Source organism: Polypterus senegalus, chromosome 14 (genome assembly GCF_016835505.1).
Source record: "Polypterus senegalus isolate Bchr_013 chromosome 14, ASM1683550v1, whole genome shotgun sequence".
Classification (NCBI taxonomy): Eukaryota; Metazoa; Chordata; class Cladistia; order Polypteriformes; family Polypteridae; genus Polypterus; species Polypterus senegalus.
In genome coordinates this window covers 145,141,955-145,158,733 of record NC_053167.1, presented here as the reverse complement: position 1 = coordinate 145,158,733, position 16,779 = coordinate 145,141,955, and the positions used below count along the sequence as shown (strand labels likewise).

The following is a 16,779-nucleotide window of genomic DNA, read 5'->3' as shown; positions in this document are numbered from 1 at the left end:
TCCCCAGGGTCCACTGCTATTTCAAGGGTTCCCAGGCACGAGACCTCCGCATTCACTAAAGCCGTTGTGCCTGTGCCATTGTCACTGCGCATGCGTAACCGGTGCCCACCGCACGCGCCGTACTGCTCCGTTATGGCCTTGGAGTCGGCGTACAAACCGCCACGAGGGAGCAATGCAAACACCCTTTAGTTCTTCATGTTTTCTCTTTTTCATTAACAGTCATAAAAAGTGACAATTCAGCTCTGTGATGCTTTAAAAAAAACGTGGAAAACAACAAACAAAATTAATAGAAAAGTATTCAAAACATTCCAAAACAACAACTGCATACTACAAAAATCATATTACAATTACTGTCACATACAAAAATAATTGAAGTCAAACAATGTATTAATTTAATGAATTCTACTATACAGCGCGCTTACCTCCTCTCACAATAACACAGCGACTACCGGGAGAGGCGCACACTGATGACGTAACACAACACAATAAACGGCGTAGGGAAATACAATTGGGACACATACAACACAATGAAGGTTATCGGGCTCCAGACAACTAAACTTATTATTTTACACACCTGTTACACATGTTTGGACCTTCATGGGTATAAAAATCAAACAGCTGCATGAACCTCCACTGCCCACCTACGGACGGATGGTAGACGCCGTTTCTGCCCGTGCCAGGACGCAATGCTTTCCCACGCGCTGTCTGTCCGGACAAACGCCGATCGCAGGAAATCTCCGCTGCCTCACACTTGGTCGAGTCGAGCTCCGCTTTGATTATTGTCTAATTGTGAGCGCTAAACTGAAGCTAAGATGTAGACATCGGCCTTTAGTGTTACTGATTCTTTCTTCCTTTTAGAATCTCCGCCATACCACTAGGGAATGATACAGTTCTTTATCTGATAGAGTTTTATGTACAGGGTGGTCCAGATCTAATTATGCAATTATGAAAAGGCGAACACATCGCACCCGCTGTTCGACTGACAACCGTCTCCCCGTCATTTTGGAATGCAGGGCAAGTGCTGCCATCTATCGGCAACAAAAAAAAAAAAATCTTTTTGTGAATCCTCTAAACTTAATAAGTTATAGCGTAATGAAATTTGCATAATTAGATCTGGACCACCCTGTATATTAGTGGTATATTAAAGGCTACCATCTCCAACAAACCTCTTCGCAGGGAACATGCGACCCCTGCTGGATACAAAGGTGCTATATAACAGCTAGACGGCTTTCGCTGTAGTTAGTATGTTAAATATAACCGACATATTTCTGAATAGCTTAATGAACCTTACGAACAAAAAAGAATCACCTGGGGGTCTCCGACACACCGAATCGCTTCTCACTCCTGCAATTGCCTTGAGCGTGGGAAAGGCGCTATATAAATAAAATGCATCATCGTTATTATTAAATACGAGACGATGTGCGCACTCCCCGGCTGTCTTCTACGTTGGGAAGCACAAGTCCCTAAAATGGAGCCGAGTTGTTCTTTTCTGAAGGCTACATAGGAACCTGCGGGTCCAGCGGCGACTCCACTCGGGCTCGTCTCCGGAGGGCTCTGCCCTTTCATCAGTTCTCAGACCCCGTGCAGCCGCAGTGCACGCCTTTGTGCTCACAAAGAGGATCTGAAAAGGAGAAGACAACGAGCAGCATCTCCCCACTTGGTCACACGTGTCACCTGCACGACTGGAGGGGCCCTTAGTCCGGGGTTATCGCCATGCCGATCGGTGTAATAACGATGATGTGCCGCGAACGTCTGTTAAAAAGCTGCAGGGGAGTTTCATTCAGAGCGAATCTTCATCATAGGGGTTGACGATGAAGAAGATGAAGAGTCAACCTTAAGCTTGGTGGCCTTGTCTGCCGATGCAGGTGAGACCTCCTGCACGTCTTCTGAGTGCACAAAAAGGGAGAAATTGTCACAGAACTCAGTTTTCTTTTCCTTTCTTTGTCTTTAGTTTTTAAAGCTCTTCCGTCGTATTGCCTTTTGTTTAACGTCAGATGAAATCATTCTGGAATGAGGACCCTGAGGTCGCCTCTGCTCTTGAAGTGAGAAGTGCCACTGATCACCTCAGGCGACCTCAGACACGACAATCCGGGGGTCCCATATACGGACCCCTCTACATCAGCGACATGCCGAGGATGCTCCAGTACATTCTTAACTTTGACGGCTTTGTCCCCACAAAGTATGGCCGGCAGATCCCTGACTCCAGTAGGGGGCCGAGTGCCGAAACATCTCAGTAAAATGAATTTCTTACTCTGTAAAAACTTCTGAAGTCTAACGGACCTTTTGAGCCCGAGTGCTGAAGTTAACCGAGGATGAAGAATTTCACTAAACACACGCAATGTCCTGCATGGTGAAAAGTGAGGACGCATTCCACGACCACCACTGACGGGGACAGCTGAAACCTTCTAAGGTAAAAGGGAAAAAGCATCCGCCGCCCAGTTTGTGTTTGGCAGGACGGGGCAGGACCAGTTCTGTCTCCATGGCAGTTCAGGCTGTGAGTGACAACTGGGTGCCAATAAATGTCAAAAATGGCACCATTAATAACTAGGGGAGCAGGAGCTGAGGAGGGTCTTCTAAAATCCACTACAACTTCTACTGTCCTCATTCCAGAGAATTTATCTTGTCCACCGCCTCCCGATATGGCACTTCATCCCGGTCTGTGATCAGGCCAGTCAGTGTGGCGCCATCAGCAGTTTAATAGATGAGTCCATCTAGGTGACAGAACACAGCCATGGGGGATGGCTGGGGGGGTTTGGGCGCTGTGCTCAGAGGTCCAGATATGTGTGGCACTGAGATGCTGCTTGTGCAGAAGCTCTGCTCTCATTGAATTAAATGCCAAAGCCAGCACGGGTCACCAAGCTCAGGTGAGTGGCATCAACATTCAGTGTTACAAGTCCTCACTGTCACACAGACTGACTCAGTTTACTGAAGGTGTGAATTCACGCAGTCCAGTGACGAGATCAGCAACTTCAGTCGGCAAGCCTGACATACCCAACGGCTAGAAGTTGTGCAATGTGACATCGGCCTTACATAGAGAGATACACAGAGGATAGGAAAGGCACTATATGAATAAAAGGACATGTAAGGCACTATGTGACAGATAGAAAGGCACTATAATAGATAGATAGATAGATAGATAGATATGAAAGGCGCTATATAAATAAAAGGACATGTAAGGCACTATGTGACAGATAGAAAGGCACTATAATAGATAGATAGATATGAAAGGCGCTATATAAATAAAAGGACATGTAAGGCACTATGTGACAGATAGAAAGGCACTATAATAGATAGATAGATATGAAAGGCGCTATATAAATAAAAGGACATGTAAGGCACTATGTGACAGATAGAAAGGCACTATAATAGATAGATAGATATGAAAGGCGCTATATAAATAAAAGGACATGTAAGGCACTATGTGACAGAGAGAAAGACACTATAATAGATAGATAGATAGATAGATAGATATGAAAGGCGCTATATAAATAAAAGGACATGTAAGGCACTATGTGACAGATAGAAAGGCACTATATAATAGATAGATAGATATGAAAGGCGCTATATAAAGGATAATCTCTTCCCCTTTTGTCCTTTTTCATTCTGTCATGGCACACAAGACATCAGACAGATGAGCCCCCTGTGCTCCTTATTCTTCGTCGCTGCAGTCTATGCCTTTTTCTTCTGGGTGGGCACTCACTGGTGGTCACTCTCCTGCGCTCAGAGCCCCCCAACGACTGAAGACAAAATCAAACCGGCTTGGTATTTATTTCCGAAGCAGCGCACATGCGGTGACGTCATCACTTAAATGATGACCAATGAAAGACTGAGACCACCAGCACCAGTGGCTAAAAGGGGGCTATGGCGCGGTACATATGGGCGTGTGATGGGGGTCGGGCGACTTTCTGAGCACTTTTACACCTGTGTGATTCACTCCAGTAGGGAGCGGTGACTTCGCCAGTGGTCAGATAAACCGGAGTGACCGCCAGGTGACACCAAAAGCGACAAGTCACGAGATGTCCAATAATCTTTGGCGGTCATTTCTCAGAGTTTATTAAGAGGGTGAGTAAGAAGTCAGAAGTGAAGCAATTCGATGTCTGATTTTAGAATTTTAGCGGCAGTCGTTCGTTGCTTATTGGGACTGAAAGTGAAAGTCGAGTTTCAGAAGGCGACCACCTCTGAATTTCAGACGCCCCTCAACAGATTCTTCCCTGCCGGCCGCCTGCCCACTGTCCCTTTCATTGTCCCCAAATGATCACTGACCCCGTCCTACAGAGCGCGTCCCACGGCTCACTCGCGCCTGCGGTGCCGGGTGACAGCCAGGTGGCACTTTTGAACCCCGACATATCTAAGTGTTCATCTTGCATTCTTCATATCAGCTGCACCTTGATACAATGAAAACACACGTGCATTGAGTTGTGTGTTTGATGCCGATTTTCTGACTTCACCGTCCGTCCGTCCATCCATCAACGGTCAAGTCCACCTAATCTCTTTTAGGGTGGAGGAGATGCAAAGCCGATTTCTACAGCATCAGACACGGGGCAGGATCGAACCCCAATGGTGACGCCAACTTATCGCAGGGCGCCTTCGTCAGTTGATTTAAAACGCAGCAGCAGCAGCTCACAAAGACCATCGACGGCCGAGATTTGAACCCAGGACTCCGCAGTTTAGTGGAATTCGAAAGTCGGTGCACACTGAGGAACGCGAAGTCATCCGCCACCTCGTGCTCGTCGTTTGTCACTCTTGCAACTAATTCCGTACACACCAGTTGCGGCGATGACGAGACAGGAAAGGCGCTGTATAAGCCGGAGCGCGATGTGTGTCCGTAATGTTCGTGGCCGCATCCCACACTGCACGTTCGCATGCGCAATGCACAGGTCACCACTGCGTGTCACGGACCGCCCCTCTTTCTGCTCCAGGTTGATAAAGCGGGTCACAACTTATTGTGGGTGGGTGGGTGTTCGGAGTGGCTGGGGGGCTTTCCCCCTTGGAGGTTCGTGCGTGTTTATTAAATGACCAGCCAAATTAAAAACGGGACAAGTGTTACATTCCATTTATTAGTCATGATAACGGGGCTGTCGTCTGGTCACCCACCTTACTCAATTCACTCGCTATCGCAACACGTGATGCAGCCCAAACTTATCATCCAATCAACGACGTCCAATAGCGGGTCAGGTGAACCCCACCCGCCTTTCGCATGCACTGCCACTGGTAGTCGGGGCTGCGCACGCGCACGCGAAGGCCAGGCTCTTGGTTGCTATGGTCACGCGGCTGAAGGTCGAAAGGGCAGCAAGACGGAAGCGTCCCGGTTGCCATGACTACATCGCTCAGCTGATTCTTCCCCCAGCACACCTTCGATCGCACGATGGCCACGAAGAAGTTCAGCGGCGCGCCGTTCGGGATCCAGTCGGCCAGGTAGGGGGGCTGGGGTTTCGTGTTTGGGGGGCGTGTTGTGCCCCTTGACGATTCCCTCGGCCTGAAAGCTCAGGCGCTCACAGCTGACAGACATGTTTGTTTCTTAATGCTAAAGGGGGTTGTGCCTTACCTGTCCCTTTGCTAACCACAGATTTGATGTGTCGGGGGTCCATCCCAACTGCAAGACGCCTGGCGGCTACACTCAAGTCCCCTACTGCAAGAGGGCCAACAGCGAGGAGGTGAGGGGGCTCATTCTAGGGTCAAATCATGGGGGGGCCAGCAGGGCGCCACCGCAGTGCTCTAAATCAGATTAATGGTGTTACCCACAGGAGCGGAGACTGGGACCGGGCACTTACAATGTTGACACAGGGGACTTCAGCTCCAAGGCCGTGGCACGGCGGGCTCAAGGACCCGGCTGGAAGCGTCAGCTGGAAACGTCCCGCCTGGCAAAGATGCCCCAGTTGCTGTACAGGGAGGCATGGAAGAACAAGCAGTTTTTGGTGAGTGGGCTGACTTGTGCCACCTTCAAGTGGGATATTGGCCCAGGGGCGGCATTAGGGGGCGTCAGTGTGGTGCCAGGTCTAAATTGTGTTCAAATTTTATATCTTGTTTTACAATGGAATGTTTCTAGAACTCTCTTCATCCTGGAATAGGGGGGCATCCAGTGCCAACATTAACCAATTGGCAGCCACCACATGCTTGGTAAGGGGACTTGGAGACCCCCTTTGCTTTTTTCTCTTCCCACAATGGTGGGTTTCTTTTCACAATTGATGTGCCTTGTTACGTCTTTTAAATTTTTTTAATTTTTGACCACACTTCCCATCGTGTGTTAATTGGTGCTTATGGCACACACCCTTTATGAGCCTGGCACTCCACTGGCTCAGCAGCTGGCACCACGAGGCTTGGACAGTGCATAGCTTGGCAGCTGCTGGTGAAGTTGGGGGTCTCCTTCATCTCACAAGGGTGCCACTTTATTCTCACTTTTTAGGTGGGCACACATGAGCATGGCAGCAAACAGGGGTCATCTGCCAGCTGTTATTCAGAACCAGATGGCACAGGTTAAATTGTTCAAATATTTCTCAAACATAAAGCTGTGCCCATCACTGGCACTGACACACTTTTCATTGGCTACCACCTTGAGAATGGGGTTTGGATGACTTGGCCTGGCACGAGTGCCCTGGCAGCAGGATGAGAAGAGATGCCCATATGGCTCTTGCTAGGAGGTCACCATTCAGCCTCAACTCTCCATCTCCTCTGCTCCAGAAATCCAAGGTGGGCCCTGGGAGCTACAAGATCCAGGACTTCATGGAGCTGCGGGACCAGCGCCCGTCCAGCGTCCGAGGAGTGTGCGAGACCCGAGAGCGCAGGTTCAAGAAGACGAGCGAGGTGGGTAAGATGTGACAGAGCAGGTACCCTGTGTGTTCTGGGCTGCACTTAACTGGGCATCCTTTCCTGTAGACCAACACTCCAGGCCCAGGCAGCTACGGTGAAGGTGGCATCCCGTGGGCAGCAGTGGAGGAGACCCAGCGGCAGAAGCGGCAGAATCACCGATTTGAGGGCAGCTCTTCCTCGGGCCGAGAGCTCCTGCCAGTGGCGAGTGTTTAACCCACTTAGTGTGTGCCCCTCTACCAGCTGAGTTAGTGAGGCTTTCCCTAAAGTGACTGGTGACTTTTCCCCTTGGCAGGGCTGCCACCTGGGCCCGGGCACCTACAACCTGAAAGACTCGATCGAACTTCTCCTGAGCCGCACCGTCAGCAACAGGGGTCCCTATGATGTGTTCACCGGGTCCCGGAGTCGGCCAGTGACCTGCGGGTACTTCTGTGAGCCGGTAAGGTGTCTACTCTCTAAACTCCTGAGACAGATTGGCAGCACATGGCATGAAAAGAATGGCACCAGAGGAATGTGGCCTTCTTCTGACCACTGAGTTATGTTCTTTATGGCCCTGAATGAGTCACTAAGAGGGTCTCACAGATGTCCACTTCTCTGACCTGGGATGTGTCACAGTCATGGCTAATGGGCATCTCCCCGTTCTCACTGCCCACAGGTGGGTTCGCGTGCCAATCCCGGGGAATACAAGATCAAGAACTTTGTGGAACTGCTGGACAACAAAGAAAGATATAAGCACGGTGTGTTTGGGACCCTTCCTCAGTACCCCGCCGTCTGTACTGACCGGATTGGCTGCACCACTCTCTCCCACCAGCACCCGACAGTGGTCAGTTGTGTGCCCACTGCCTCTCTCCAGCTGGCAGACAGGGCTGAGGTTCACGTGGGTCTCTTTTTGTCTTGGCAGGACTGGCTGGGCCCCGGCTGCTATGACGTCAAACTGTTAACCAGGCCGGAGAACCACTCGGCGCCACCCTTCATGTCGTCCAGTGCCCGTGCCAGCAACAAGACAGAAAGCCAGGTGAGTGTCAGCCACCCTTATTTACTCAGAAAGGCGCTATATACCCAAGAGAAGTGAGTGGCATCCTATTTTAGAGATGTGGGGCACCAGGGGTGCAGGACTCGGCTGAAGAAAACCTGGGTGGCACAGGACACGTGGCAGACTGTTAGGTGCCTTGTGGGGGGCACCCTGTCAAACAGCTTTCCCTTATGCTCTGTGGTTTCAGGGTCCTGGCGTGGGGCGCTATGACATCAGCAGGCTGGGCACAGCGATTGACTATCGATCTGCGTTTCACTCCAAGACTCAACGCTACCTGAGTGACCTGCAGCGAGACAAACACCTGATGTAAGTAGATGGGCACCTGCCCCACATGGGCTGCCCAACCCCGGCATGGTGCCCACTGCCCACCTCTAAACCTCTGTTTCCACTTTCTCCACAGGGAGCGCCTACGCTCTGCCAAACTTCAGGGTGAGCAGAAACTGGAATGAAGACCACCCCACTGCGACTGACCCCACTGACTCCTAGGCCTGGCCATCATGGGAATGTGAAACACTGCTGGCATCGGGCACCCACCAACATCACAATGAAGGAAAGAAATGGCACTGTCCTAAAGTGGCCAGCAGAGGGCAGCTTACACTTATGTCAGCTGATCGGGTGTTGTGGGGGGTCTCCTGCCCTCACACTGGACAGTCACTCATGTTGTCATCTGCTCCTTTCATGTGTCATTATCGCATTTTCACTGACTACCTCTGTGCCGCGTCCTCTTGAATTCTTCATCTCTTTTGGTGATTCCGTGTGTCCAGTACTGGCGTGGTGTGTGTGGACCACTGGACGGACCCCCGGACCGGAGGTGACGCACCATCTTATCGTCTGTCCGGCCTTTCATTAGCCCCTGGCATGAGGGGGCCCTCTAGTGGCTAAAGTGCAGAACTGACGGTGAAGGCTCACTCGCGAGGGAGAGTTGAAAGGCGCTATATTGATGTCCACACCTCCAAGTGCCTCTGCGACTTCCTGCCTGGTCTCACAACGGACAGCAGGAAGATGAAAGCCATGGCAGCAGCAGTAAGAAGCTTTGTGAAAAGAGCCATATAAGGTCACCAAGCCACACTGGCAGCAGCTGGTGTGACCCTGAAGAGATTCATCTACTTGTGTAAAAGAGTGAGCTACGAAAGCAGTGATCTCATTGGCTCTTTAGAGGTGTTGCTACCAGGTGACCTAATATAGCGCCTTTTATTACTGAATATCAATGTCTTGAAATAATGACAATATGCTAAGGCTCTTTGTGACTGGTTTACAGCAAGTGACCTAATATAGCGCCTTTAAAATCTGAATATCACCGTAAGGGTACTTGTAGGAGCTACCACCAACTGAGTGAATATAGCGCCTTTGCATTGTGACTGTTAATACTCTTTATTACCGAGTATATAATAAAAGCTCTTTGCAGGGGTGATGAAATATAGCGCCTTTCAACACTGACTGCCATAAGAACCTTTATAGGTGCTGTGCTGCCATCAAGTGACCTAATATAGTGCCTTTTAATAATACATTTTATTTATATAGCGCCTTTACTGTATGCTAGTGTTTGCTGGTAAGCACTCAGCCCTGTGATTTTTTATAGCGCCTTTTGCTTATTTCTGCTGTAAAGTAGATCACCAATAATGGAGCTGCTGCCAGCGATCAGCCCTTGTAGTCTTATATAGCGTCTTTCACCCGAGTCTACATGCTGTATGTTCAGCGTGGACCACCTTTACCTGCCTAGGCTCGATTTACACAGTAGCCTGTCATGGCGGCAGCTGTTGAGGGCCTTTGAAAGGCGCTATAAGGGATCACCAGGTTTATGGTCACCACTGTGTAAGACCGTTGAGGGTTAAGGCGATGCACAGCACGAAAGGCGCTATATTGGTTACCCCAGGGTAAAGCGGAATGTGCCAGGGGTCACACTCTAGAAATACGGAGACGGTTCAGATGTTCACGTAAAGTGCCCTGGGAGTGAAAGGCGCTATACTGTATTACATCATGAGGTCACCAGACCCCCAGTGTGATTCTTCAGCTGCCAGTGGGTGGACACAAGTGCATTTTGGAATTGTCATTTGTAAGTTGCTTTGGAGGTCTACACACAAGAGGCACGGAGAAGCAGGCACCCGTCGTGGTTGCAGTTTATTGACCGCCAAACCAACATTCTTTGGAATTCTGCCTGCCACCGGGTCAGTGTGCCAGCAGTGCCACAGGGGGCAGTCCACACAGAAGCCACAAATGCCCGACTATCCTTCCACTTAAAGCGTGATGAGTAACAAAGTGTCATGACACTCACAGAGACACACACACACACACACACACACACCAGCACAACGCATATGCTGACCCTGACCTCCACAACATGAGGCCACTTATTAAAGGTCAGCGTCCCACAACGGGAGTCCATTCTTGGAGGTGCTCTTCAGTGCCAACTTCCTCTGCCCACTCAAGTGCCCTGTGATGAGTACATAAGCCAATGGTCATCATTCAGTCCGTCCCCATCCAGCCCTTTAACAAGGTCATCACTCCAAGCCGTCCTTTGCCAGTCCTTGGACTCCGGCATTGGTGCCCGCCGTGCTCAGTGCCTGGCCGACTTGCAGATCTTATCGTAGACCTCAGGGAAGGCATCCTTACAGCCGAGCTGTGCCCTCAATTTGTGGTACAGGGCGCCGTCAAACATCTCCCAGAACTCCTGCCGGTTCATGTAGACGTCGGCATAGAGCATCTGGAACCTGCAAAGGAGGGGCGCAGTGAGCCAAAGTGCCCAGAGCCGACCGAGGCAGCAGGCACCGGCACCAACTTCACTTGGCCACGCACCACACGCGCTTACCCGTGAACATCACGCACAAACTTCTCCAGCTGCTTCATGGACGCCTGCGCCTCAAACTGCTTGGCCTTTGGCTCCCCGTAGGCCCCGATGTCCACATAGAGTTCGTCTTCATTGCCCTTTGGATGGACCATGCCAGGCTGACTGCGCAGGATGAAGGGGCACAGCCACAGTGGGTATACCTAAGAGCAAAGAGAGACTAAATGGAGGGGTCAGACCAAGGGCAGCAGCACCAACCATGCATGACGAAGGAACCCCTAAAGCAGGGGACTCGTGTACCCTGTGCCCACTAACTGACCATTCATGCCCACACCCATCTTCCTGCACGGGCACCACTTTGACAGGGTGCCCTTCACCCTCAGCTCTGCTACCTCCACCCAGTCACCACTGAGCCTTGAAAGTGACAACTCAGGATATCAACTCAGAAAGACCCTCTGGATGTTGCAGTGACCCAGGATGAGAGCTAAATGACACCTCAGAGACCTTGTGTGACCCTCTGGACCTCAGGGGACGTGCAATGAGATCTACGGCGATACTGCCCTTCTTGGTCTCACTTTGAGCTTTTGAATCTCATGGAACCCTCTGGATGTCACGGTGACTTAGGGGAATGGGTGGGTGGCATTTTGGGGACCTCCTGGTGATCTCACCTGCCCCCCTTAGGGTCAGACCACTGGAACATTACAGTGACACTGGCCGAGACCCCCGTTAATCCTATTGTGCATTTGGGGGCCTCATGTGACCCTCTGACCTCATGGTGACTTCGGACAAGGACATCCTAAGTCACCATGGGATGGGTGACACCTTTGGACACCTCTGTGACCCTCTGGGCCACACTGGGACTCTAGATGAGACTCCTGTTTCTCACTGTGACTCTTTGGGCCTCACAGAGATGCCAGGGATGTGTGGGGCACTCTGGATCAGAGCTGGAGGACACCTTGGGGATGGTCACGTGACCCTGTGTGGACCCCATAGCAGCCTTATAAAGAAGGCATCCCGAGTGGAATGGGCACAAGTGGCTCTTACGTGGACGTCGCTGTGGAAGGTGGTGATGGACCTCTTCAGGCACTTCATGGGCACCAGCATGTCCTGGACCACGTGGCGCTGCTCGTAGAGCCTCCGGATGGTCTCCCCCTGGGTCAGCTTCAGCAGAGAGATCTTTGGGGGGACCATCCAGCCAAAGAGGTAGCGGAAGACCAGGTGGTTACCGAATGGAATGATGTCCTGGGACACAAAAGGGACAGATTAGTAATGGAGAGGCCACAGAGAGAGAACATCGAGAAGGAGGAGGACGTGTCGGTCAATCGTCAGTCTGGTCAGTCCAGTCAAGAATTCTATGATCTTGGTGGTAAGTCTGTCAGTGGTGCAGATTGACCTGAATGGCCAGTCAGAACTGGACGTCTGCTGAAAAAACGTAAATTCTGAAAGCTTGGAGAAGTGGTCCGGCCCTAGTGGTCAGCCAGGCAGTGGACAGGACATTCTGGGACGTGCGGCCATCAAGTGGATCTCATTGGGGATGATGGTCATCAAGTCAGGTCATTTGCAGCTGGTTCTGGTAGGTAAGTTTGTCACCCCGACCCACCCCCCCGACCCCGGCCCACTACCTGAAGCTCCCAGAAGATGCTGCGGGTGTGCCGGTGGTAGTAATGGCGCAGGGGGATGTACTCCACGGCACGACGGCTCTCCTTCAGGAAGGACTCGACATGGCGGAAGAACCAGGGCTTGTGAAAATGACCAATGTGGTTGACCTGAGAGACATTAGAGCCACAAGTCACAGGAGGGACACCTCACATGTTGTGCCACCAGAGGTGACGCTAAGCAGCTGACGCTTTATACCTTGCCAGCCTCGGCCTCATCCACCATGACCCCAGTCATGATGACCGCCTCGTTGAGTGAGAACAGCAGCCCCTCCACAAACTGGTTCTCTTGGTTGGCCGACTCCTGGGAGAAGCGCTGGCAGATGTTGTCCAGACCCCTGACCGGCTCGTACCGCAGGCACACAAACTTCCGGGCCGGGATGATCCTGATCTCTGCTGCCACCAGGAAGCCGAGGGTGCCACAGGACCAGGGCACGGCGTAGAACAGCTCCGAGTTCTCCGTCTGAGGTGGACAAAACACATCATCCCTGAGCGAGCAGAGGGACAAGGTGGGCCATCAGGACCAACTCCCGGGTGCCCGACTCACCGCCGTGCACCTGACCAGACTGCCGTCTGCCAGGACCAACTCGTACGCCACACAGATGTGCTGGAAGAGGCCGTGGACGTGCGAAGACGACTCGATGCCGGTGCCCATGATCAGCCCGCCTGGCGAGACAACAGAGAGGAGGTCAGCATGCCCAGCCACCTGGAAAACCCAGCCAGTCACGGACCCCCATATACACACCCACTGTGAGGTCATCCAGCTCCGGGAGCACAGGGAGCGTCCAGCCCATTGAATTCAGCAGGGTGGTCACCTGGCCCATGGTGACCAGGGGCTCAGCACGAACAACCTGGACGGACAGAAGAGGATGAAGCTGTAGGGGTCCATGTGGCACCTGCGGACCACACACGGGGTGGGGCACAGTGACACACACACACACCAGTTGAGCCCCACAGACAACAACATAAATGGACATGGACATGTGCACGTGGCAGTGCCACCAATGGAGCCCAATGTGTGTGCAGTGACTTCACACACACACACACAATTCCTCCCACCCACTGCCAGTGCCCAGGGGGCTGTTGTCATAACCAGCTGCCCCTCCCTGGTCCTGCCAGCCTCCATTTCTGCTGCTGTTCAGCTTGAAGTTCCCAGCTGCTGGCAGGAGGTCAGTGATCCCCCAATTGCCCGGCTGCCTTGTAGTGGCCGGGGGAGACAGGACTCAAACTGGCAGCTGGCAGGACCCCTGCACTCCCCACCCTATGTGGTCTCAAGGTCCCCAAGGGACTGATGTTCCAGCTGGACTGGTCTCTAGTGGACCGAGTTTCAGCTTAGTGGTCTCAAGTGTGCCATCGGTTTCTTTCATTGAAAGTCCAGAATTGCTCTTACTGCCCAGCGGGCACAGGCCGTGGCCTCACCTGCCTCTCGGTGTCCACATCCAGGATGTCCATCAGGTTGATTTGGATGTTCTTGTGCGTTTTCTTGTATTTGCCCACACGCAGAGAGATGGTCAGCCAGCCTGGGCGTCCTGTGCACATGAACCTCTGCCTCCCTTCATCGTGCCAGTCCCGCACCTGCAGAAACAGGGGATTGCTTAATTAAATGGGCACACACTGGTCACAGAGGGCATCACACAAAGAGCAGCAGCCACTCAAGCAAGTGACTGTTTGAAGGTGGCACAGTAGCCGTGCCCTGTGGCACAAAGCTTAATGTCTTATTACAATTCTCTATTTATAAGGATGACTTCTTTTTACCCTGCTATGGATGTGCCCACAGAACACTCCAAAACCTACAAGGGTGGCATTAATGCAAGCATAAGGAGCACCAACCAGATAGGTCATTTTGTGTAATGGCATGCAATAAGCCCCCAAAAACACAAAATGTGGCCGAAACAAAAAGTAAATGACCAATCTCAGGTGTATGAGCTTTACGTGAGCATGAGAAATGGTGCCAGCTCAGCAGCCTGGCATGTCTGATGGCCTGCAACAGAGGTGCCCCACCATCTCAAAGACTGGGATGGCAGTCATCATACTCCTCATCTACCTGGTTGTGTGGCAGAAGCACCATGCCAGGCAGTGTGCCCCCTAGTGTTTGAAGAGGAAGCTGAAGCTTGTGCCATTTTTGTGACGTCCATGGAGGGAACACCAAGAGAAGTTCCTAGCAAGTGCGCCACCTGGCTGTAAGGTGGACAATTCGCGAGTTCACTGTAAATGCCACAGTGCTGACCACCTGTCTGACACTGCAAATGTGCCCAAAGAACATGCCAGGCAGTGTGCCCCCTAGAGGCTAAGGTGTTAAGGGCTGAAACCAACGAATACATTGGTGAGATCCTGACTGAGTCACTTCACCTGTGCAGAAACATGGAAACAAGGGGGTCTGCCCAGTAGAGAAGTCGTTTAGTTACAGCAGGATCAGCCAGCGGGCTCCGAGGACCACAAGTCGACTCGCCAGTCTGACATGCGGGACGGACAGACAGACTTATTTATGGTTTATATTTGTTACTGCAGAGTTGTTCATGCTGTGAGCCCCCTTTAACAACATTGGGGTAACACCGGACAATGGGGGGCTACCAGTGAGTCAACGAGAGCTTAACAGGAACAACAATGTTGGCTTATGTGGCACAATTTGACCCCAAAGTGGAGCTCAGGGGTCCTCAAGCTCATTCTGGGGCCGCCACGTGGCTGCAGCTGGCCTCCTGTGCCCGTGTTTTTCAAGGGTCCTACCTGCTCAAAGAGCTGAGGGTGACACACAACTGGTGCTGCTCTTAGGTGTAGTAACGTCCTGGAAGATCTGACCAGCAGGTGGTGTCCCCTCAGTATCCTTGATGCAGGAGCAGCAAGAAAATGAGTGGCTAATTGTGGCCCACCTGCCATATAGTGACACAGCAGTTTGTTGTCACCTTGTCACGGTGTTTGCAGGTCTCAGTGACCCTTGGAATGAAGTCCTCCCCAAAGCCAGACAGGTCAAAGGGTGGAGGTCTGAGCTGGGGTCCTCTAGGTTGGGGGTTGGGCACAGGGCTAGCACCCCCTTTCTGGAAAAAGACGCTCTTGCTATGGAAACAATGGTGCCCGGTGTGCCAGTGGGCATTATGGGCAGTAAGCAAACAAGCCAGCTGTCATGTGAAGGCTGAACTGATGTTACGTTGCTATAAGTGACCACCATTTCTGGAGGGCTCTCTGTAAGCCACCCTGATTGGTGCTGGTAGATTTGTCAGGACATTTAATGCCATGTGCCCCACTTCTGACTTTTTCTCCTTGGAGTCACTACCCATTATCGACCCCCCTGAACTGCTGTCCACTATTGGACCTTAGACCACCACCGTAGCACTGGCCAGCTCTCGGACACTGGCAGGAAGTCTTCTCAACGCCAGCATCTTAAGAGTCGCGATAATGAAGCCGATGGTTGCTTTAAAACACGCGATAGCTTCGAGTCCCTACGGCAGTGCCCGTCGAGTGCCTGTTGTCACTAAAGCCTCGCCGCATGCCACCCACCTGCCTCTGGATGTCTCGGACCCGCTGCTCGTGCAGCTTCGGCGCGCTGCACATTTTGAAGATGAGCCAGGCTCTCAGGTAGTAGTAGATGTCGAAGAAGACGGACAGCGGCAGCAGGAAGAGGCAGACGAAGATCCATCTCTGGTGGACGATCACGTACTCGAGCCCCTTCACCTTCACCCAGAGCACGAAGAGCCCGAGCAGCGCCGCCAGGTACAGCACCGGCTCCATGAACGAGCGAGTGAGCGAGCGAGCGGCCGGAGTTCTGCGCGCTGACGGAGCCTCGAAGAAGGAGTCGAGGCGGCCCCGCCCCCCGTTTAGCCCCGCCCCTCCGGCAGACGAGTGGCCGCGGCGCCGTCACGAGGCTGAGACGAGAGGCGACGAGTCCAATGGCAGGTCGGCTCGGCGTCACACCATGGGGATGGCGGCAGGAGGCGCTGCGAACGAGTCGGCGGCCTGGCACTGACGTTTTGACAGCTCACTGGGGCCGCTGGCAGGCTTTGTTTTATATAGCGCCTTTCTAAAGACAGTACACGTGTTGACGACGTGCACGTTGTATATCCGGGGAACTGGCGACACAATGAGTGACGGTCTGCTGCCTCGCTCGGCCACTGATTGTCAACTGAGCCGGGCGGAGTTTCTGTACCATTATTATTATTAGGGTTATTACAGGGTGATGCCAAGGCGGCTTACAGTAATGTGAGATACGACTGGTGACATTTATTTTGCTTTTGCTTTTGCTTTTTCGGGTGAGGTGTGCGGGTGAGGTGACATGCTCAGGGTCACACAGTGGCACTAGTGGAATTTGAACCCAGGGTTTGAAGTCTGAATCTGAATCCTTAAATAGTGCGCCGCACTGCACTGTGGTCCTCAGCCTCCGTGGTCCTGGGGTGCTGCCATGGTTACAGTCCCAACAAAGCGTTTTGAGCACCGGAAAGGCGCTATAAAAATAAAATGTATTTATTTTTTATTAGCCAGTCCGTCCCTGCTGTTAATACAATGAGTTAATTCTG

At 52.1% G+C, this 16,779-nt stretch overlaps 2 protein-coding genes across 2 annotated transcripts; one reads left to right on the top strand and one right to left on the bottom strand.

Moving 5' to 3' along the window:
- Positions 1 to 5,351: 5,351 nt before the first annotated feature.
- Positions 5,352 to 9,195, top strand: LOC120514603 (lymphocyte expansion molecule-like). The gene is made up of 10 exons (XM_039735080.1): positions 5,352 to 5,415; positions 5,567 to 5,654; positions 5,745 to 5,915; positions 6,679 to 6,801; positions 6,874 to 7,008; positions 7,100 to 7,243; positions 7,460 to 7,627; positions 7,706 to 7,819; positions 8,025 to 8,143; positions 8,238 to 9,195. The coding sequence occupies exons 1-10, from the start codon at positions 5,366 to 5,368 to the stop codon at positions 8,284 to 8,286; spliced, it is 1,161 nt and encodes a 386-aa protein (XP_039591014.1). The 5' UTR covers positions 5,352 to 5,365; the 3' UTR covers positions 8,287 to 9,195.
- A 741-nt stretch (positions 9,196 to 9,936) lies between these two features.
- On the bottom strand, positions 9,937 to 16,056 carry dhcr24 (24-dehydrocholesterol reductase). Its single transcript, XM_039735079.1, has 9 exons — positions 15,767 to 16,056; positions 13,694 to 13,849; positions 13,020 to 13,125; positions 12,822 to 12,940; positions 12,474 to 12,737; positions 12,242 to 12,385; positions 11,664 to 11,861; positions 10,644 to 10,822; positions 9,937 to 10,545 (listed from the first exon to the last, which is right to left on the bottom strand). Exons 1-9 carry the CDS (start codon positions 15,995 to 15,997, stop codon positions 10,392 to 10,394), a joined length of 1,551 nt encoding a protein of 516 aa, XP_039591013.1. The 5' UTR covers positions 15,998 to 16,056; the 3' UTR covers positions 9,937 to 10,391.
- Positions 16,057 to 16,779: the final 723 nt, after the last annotated feature.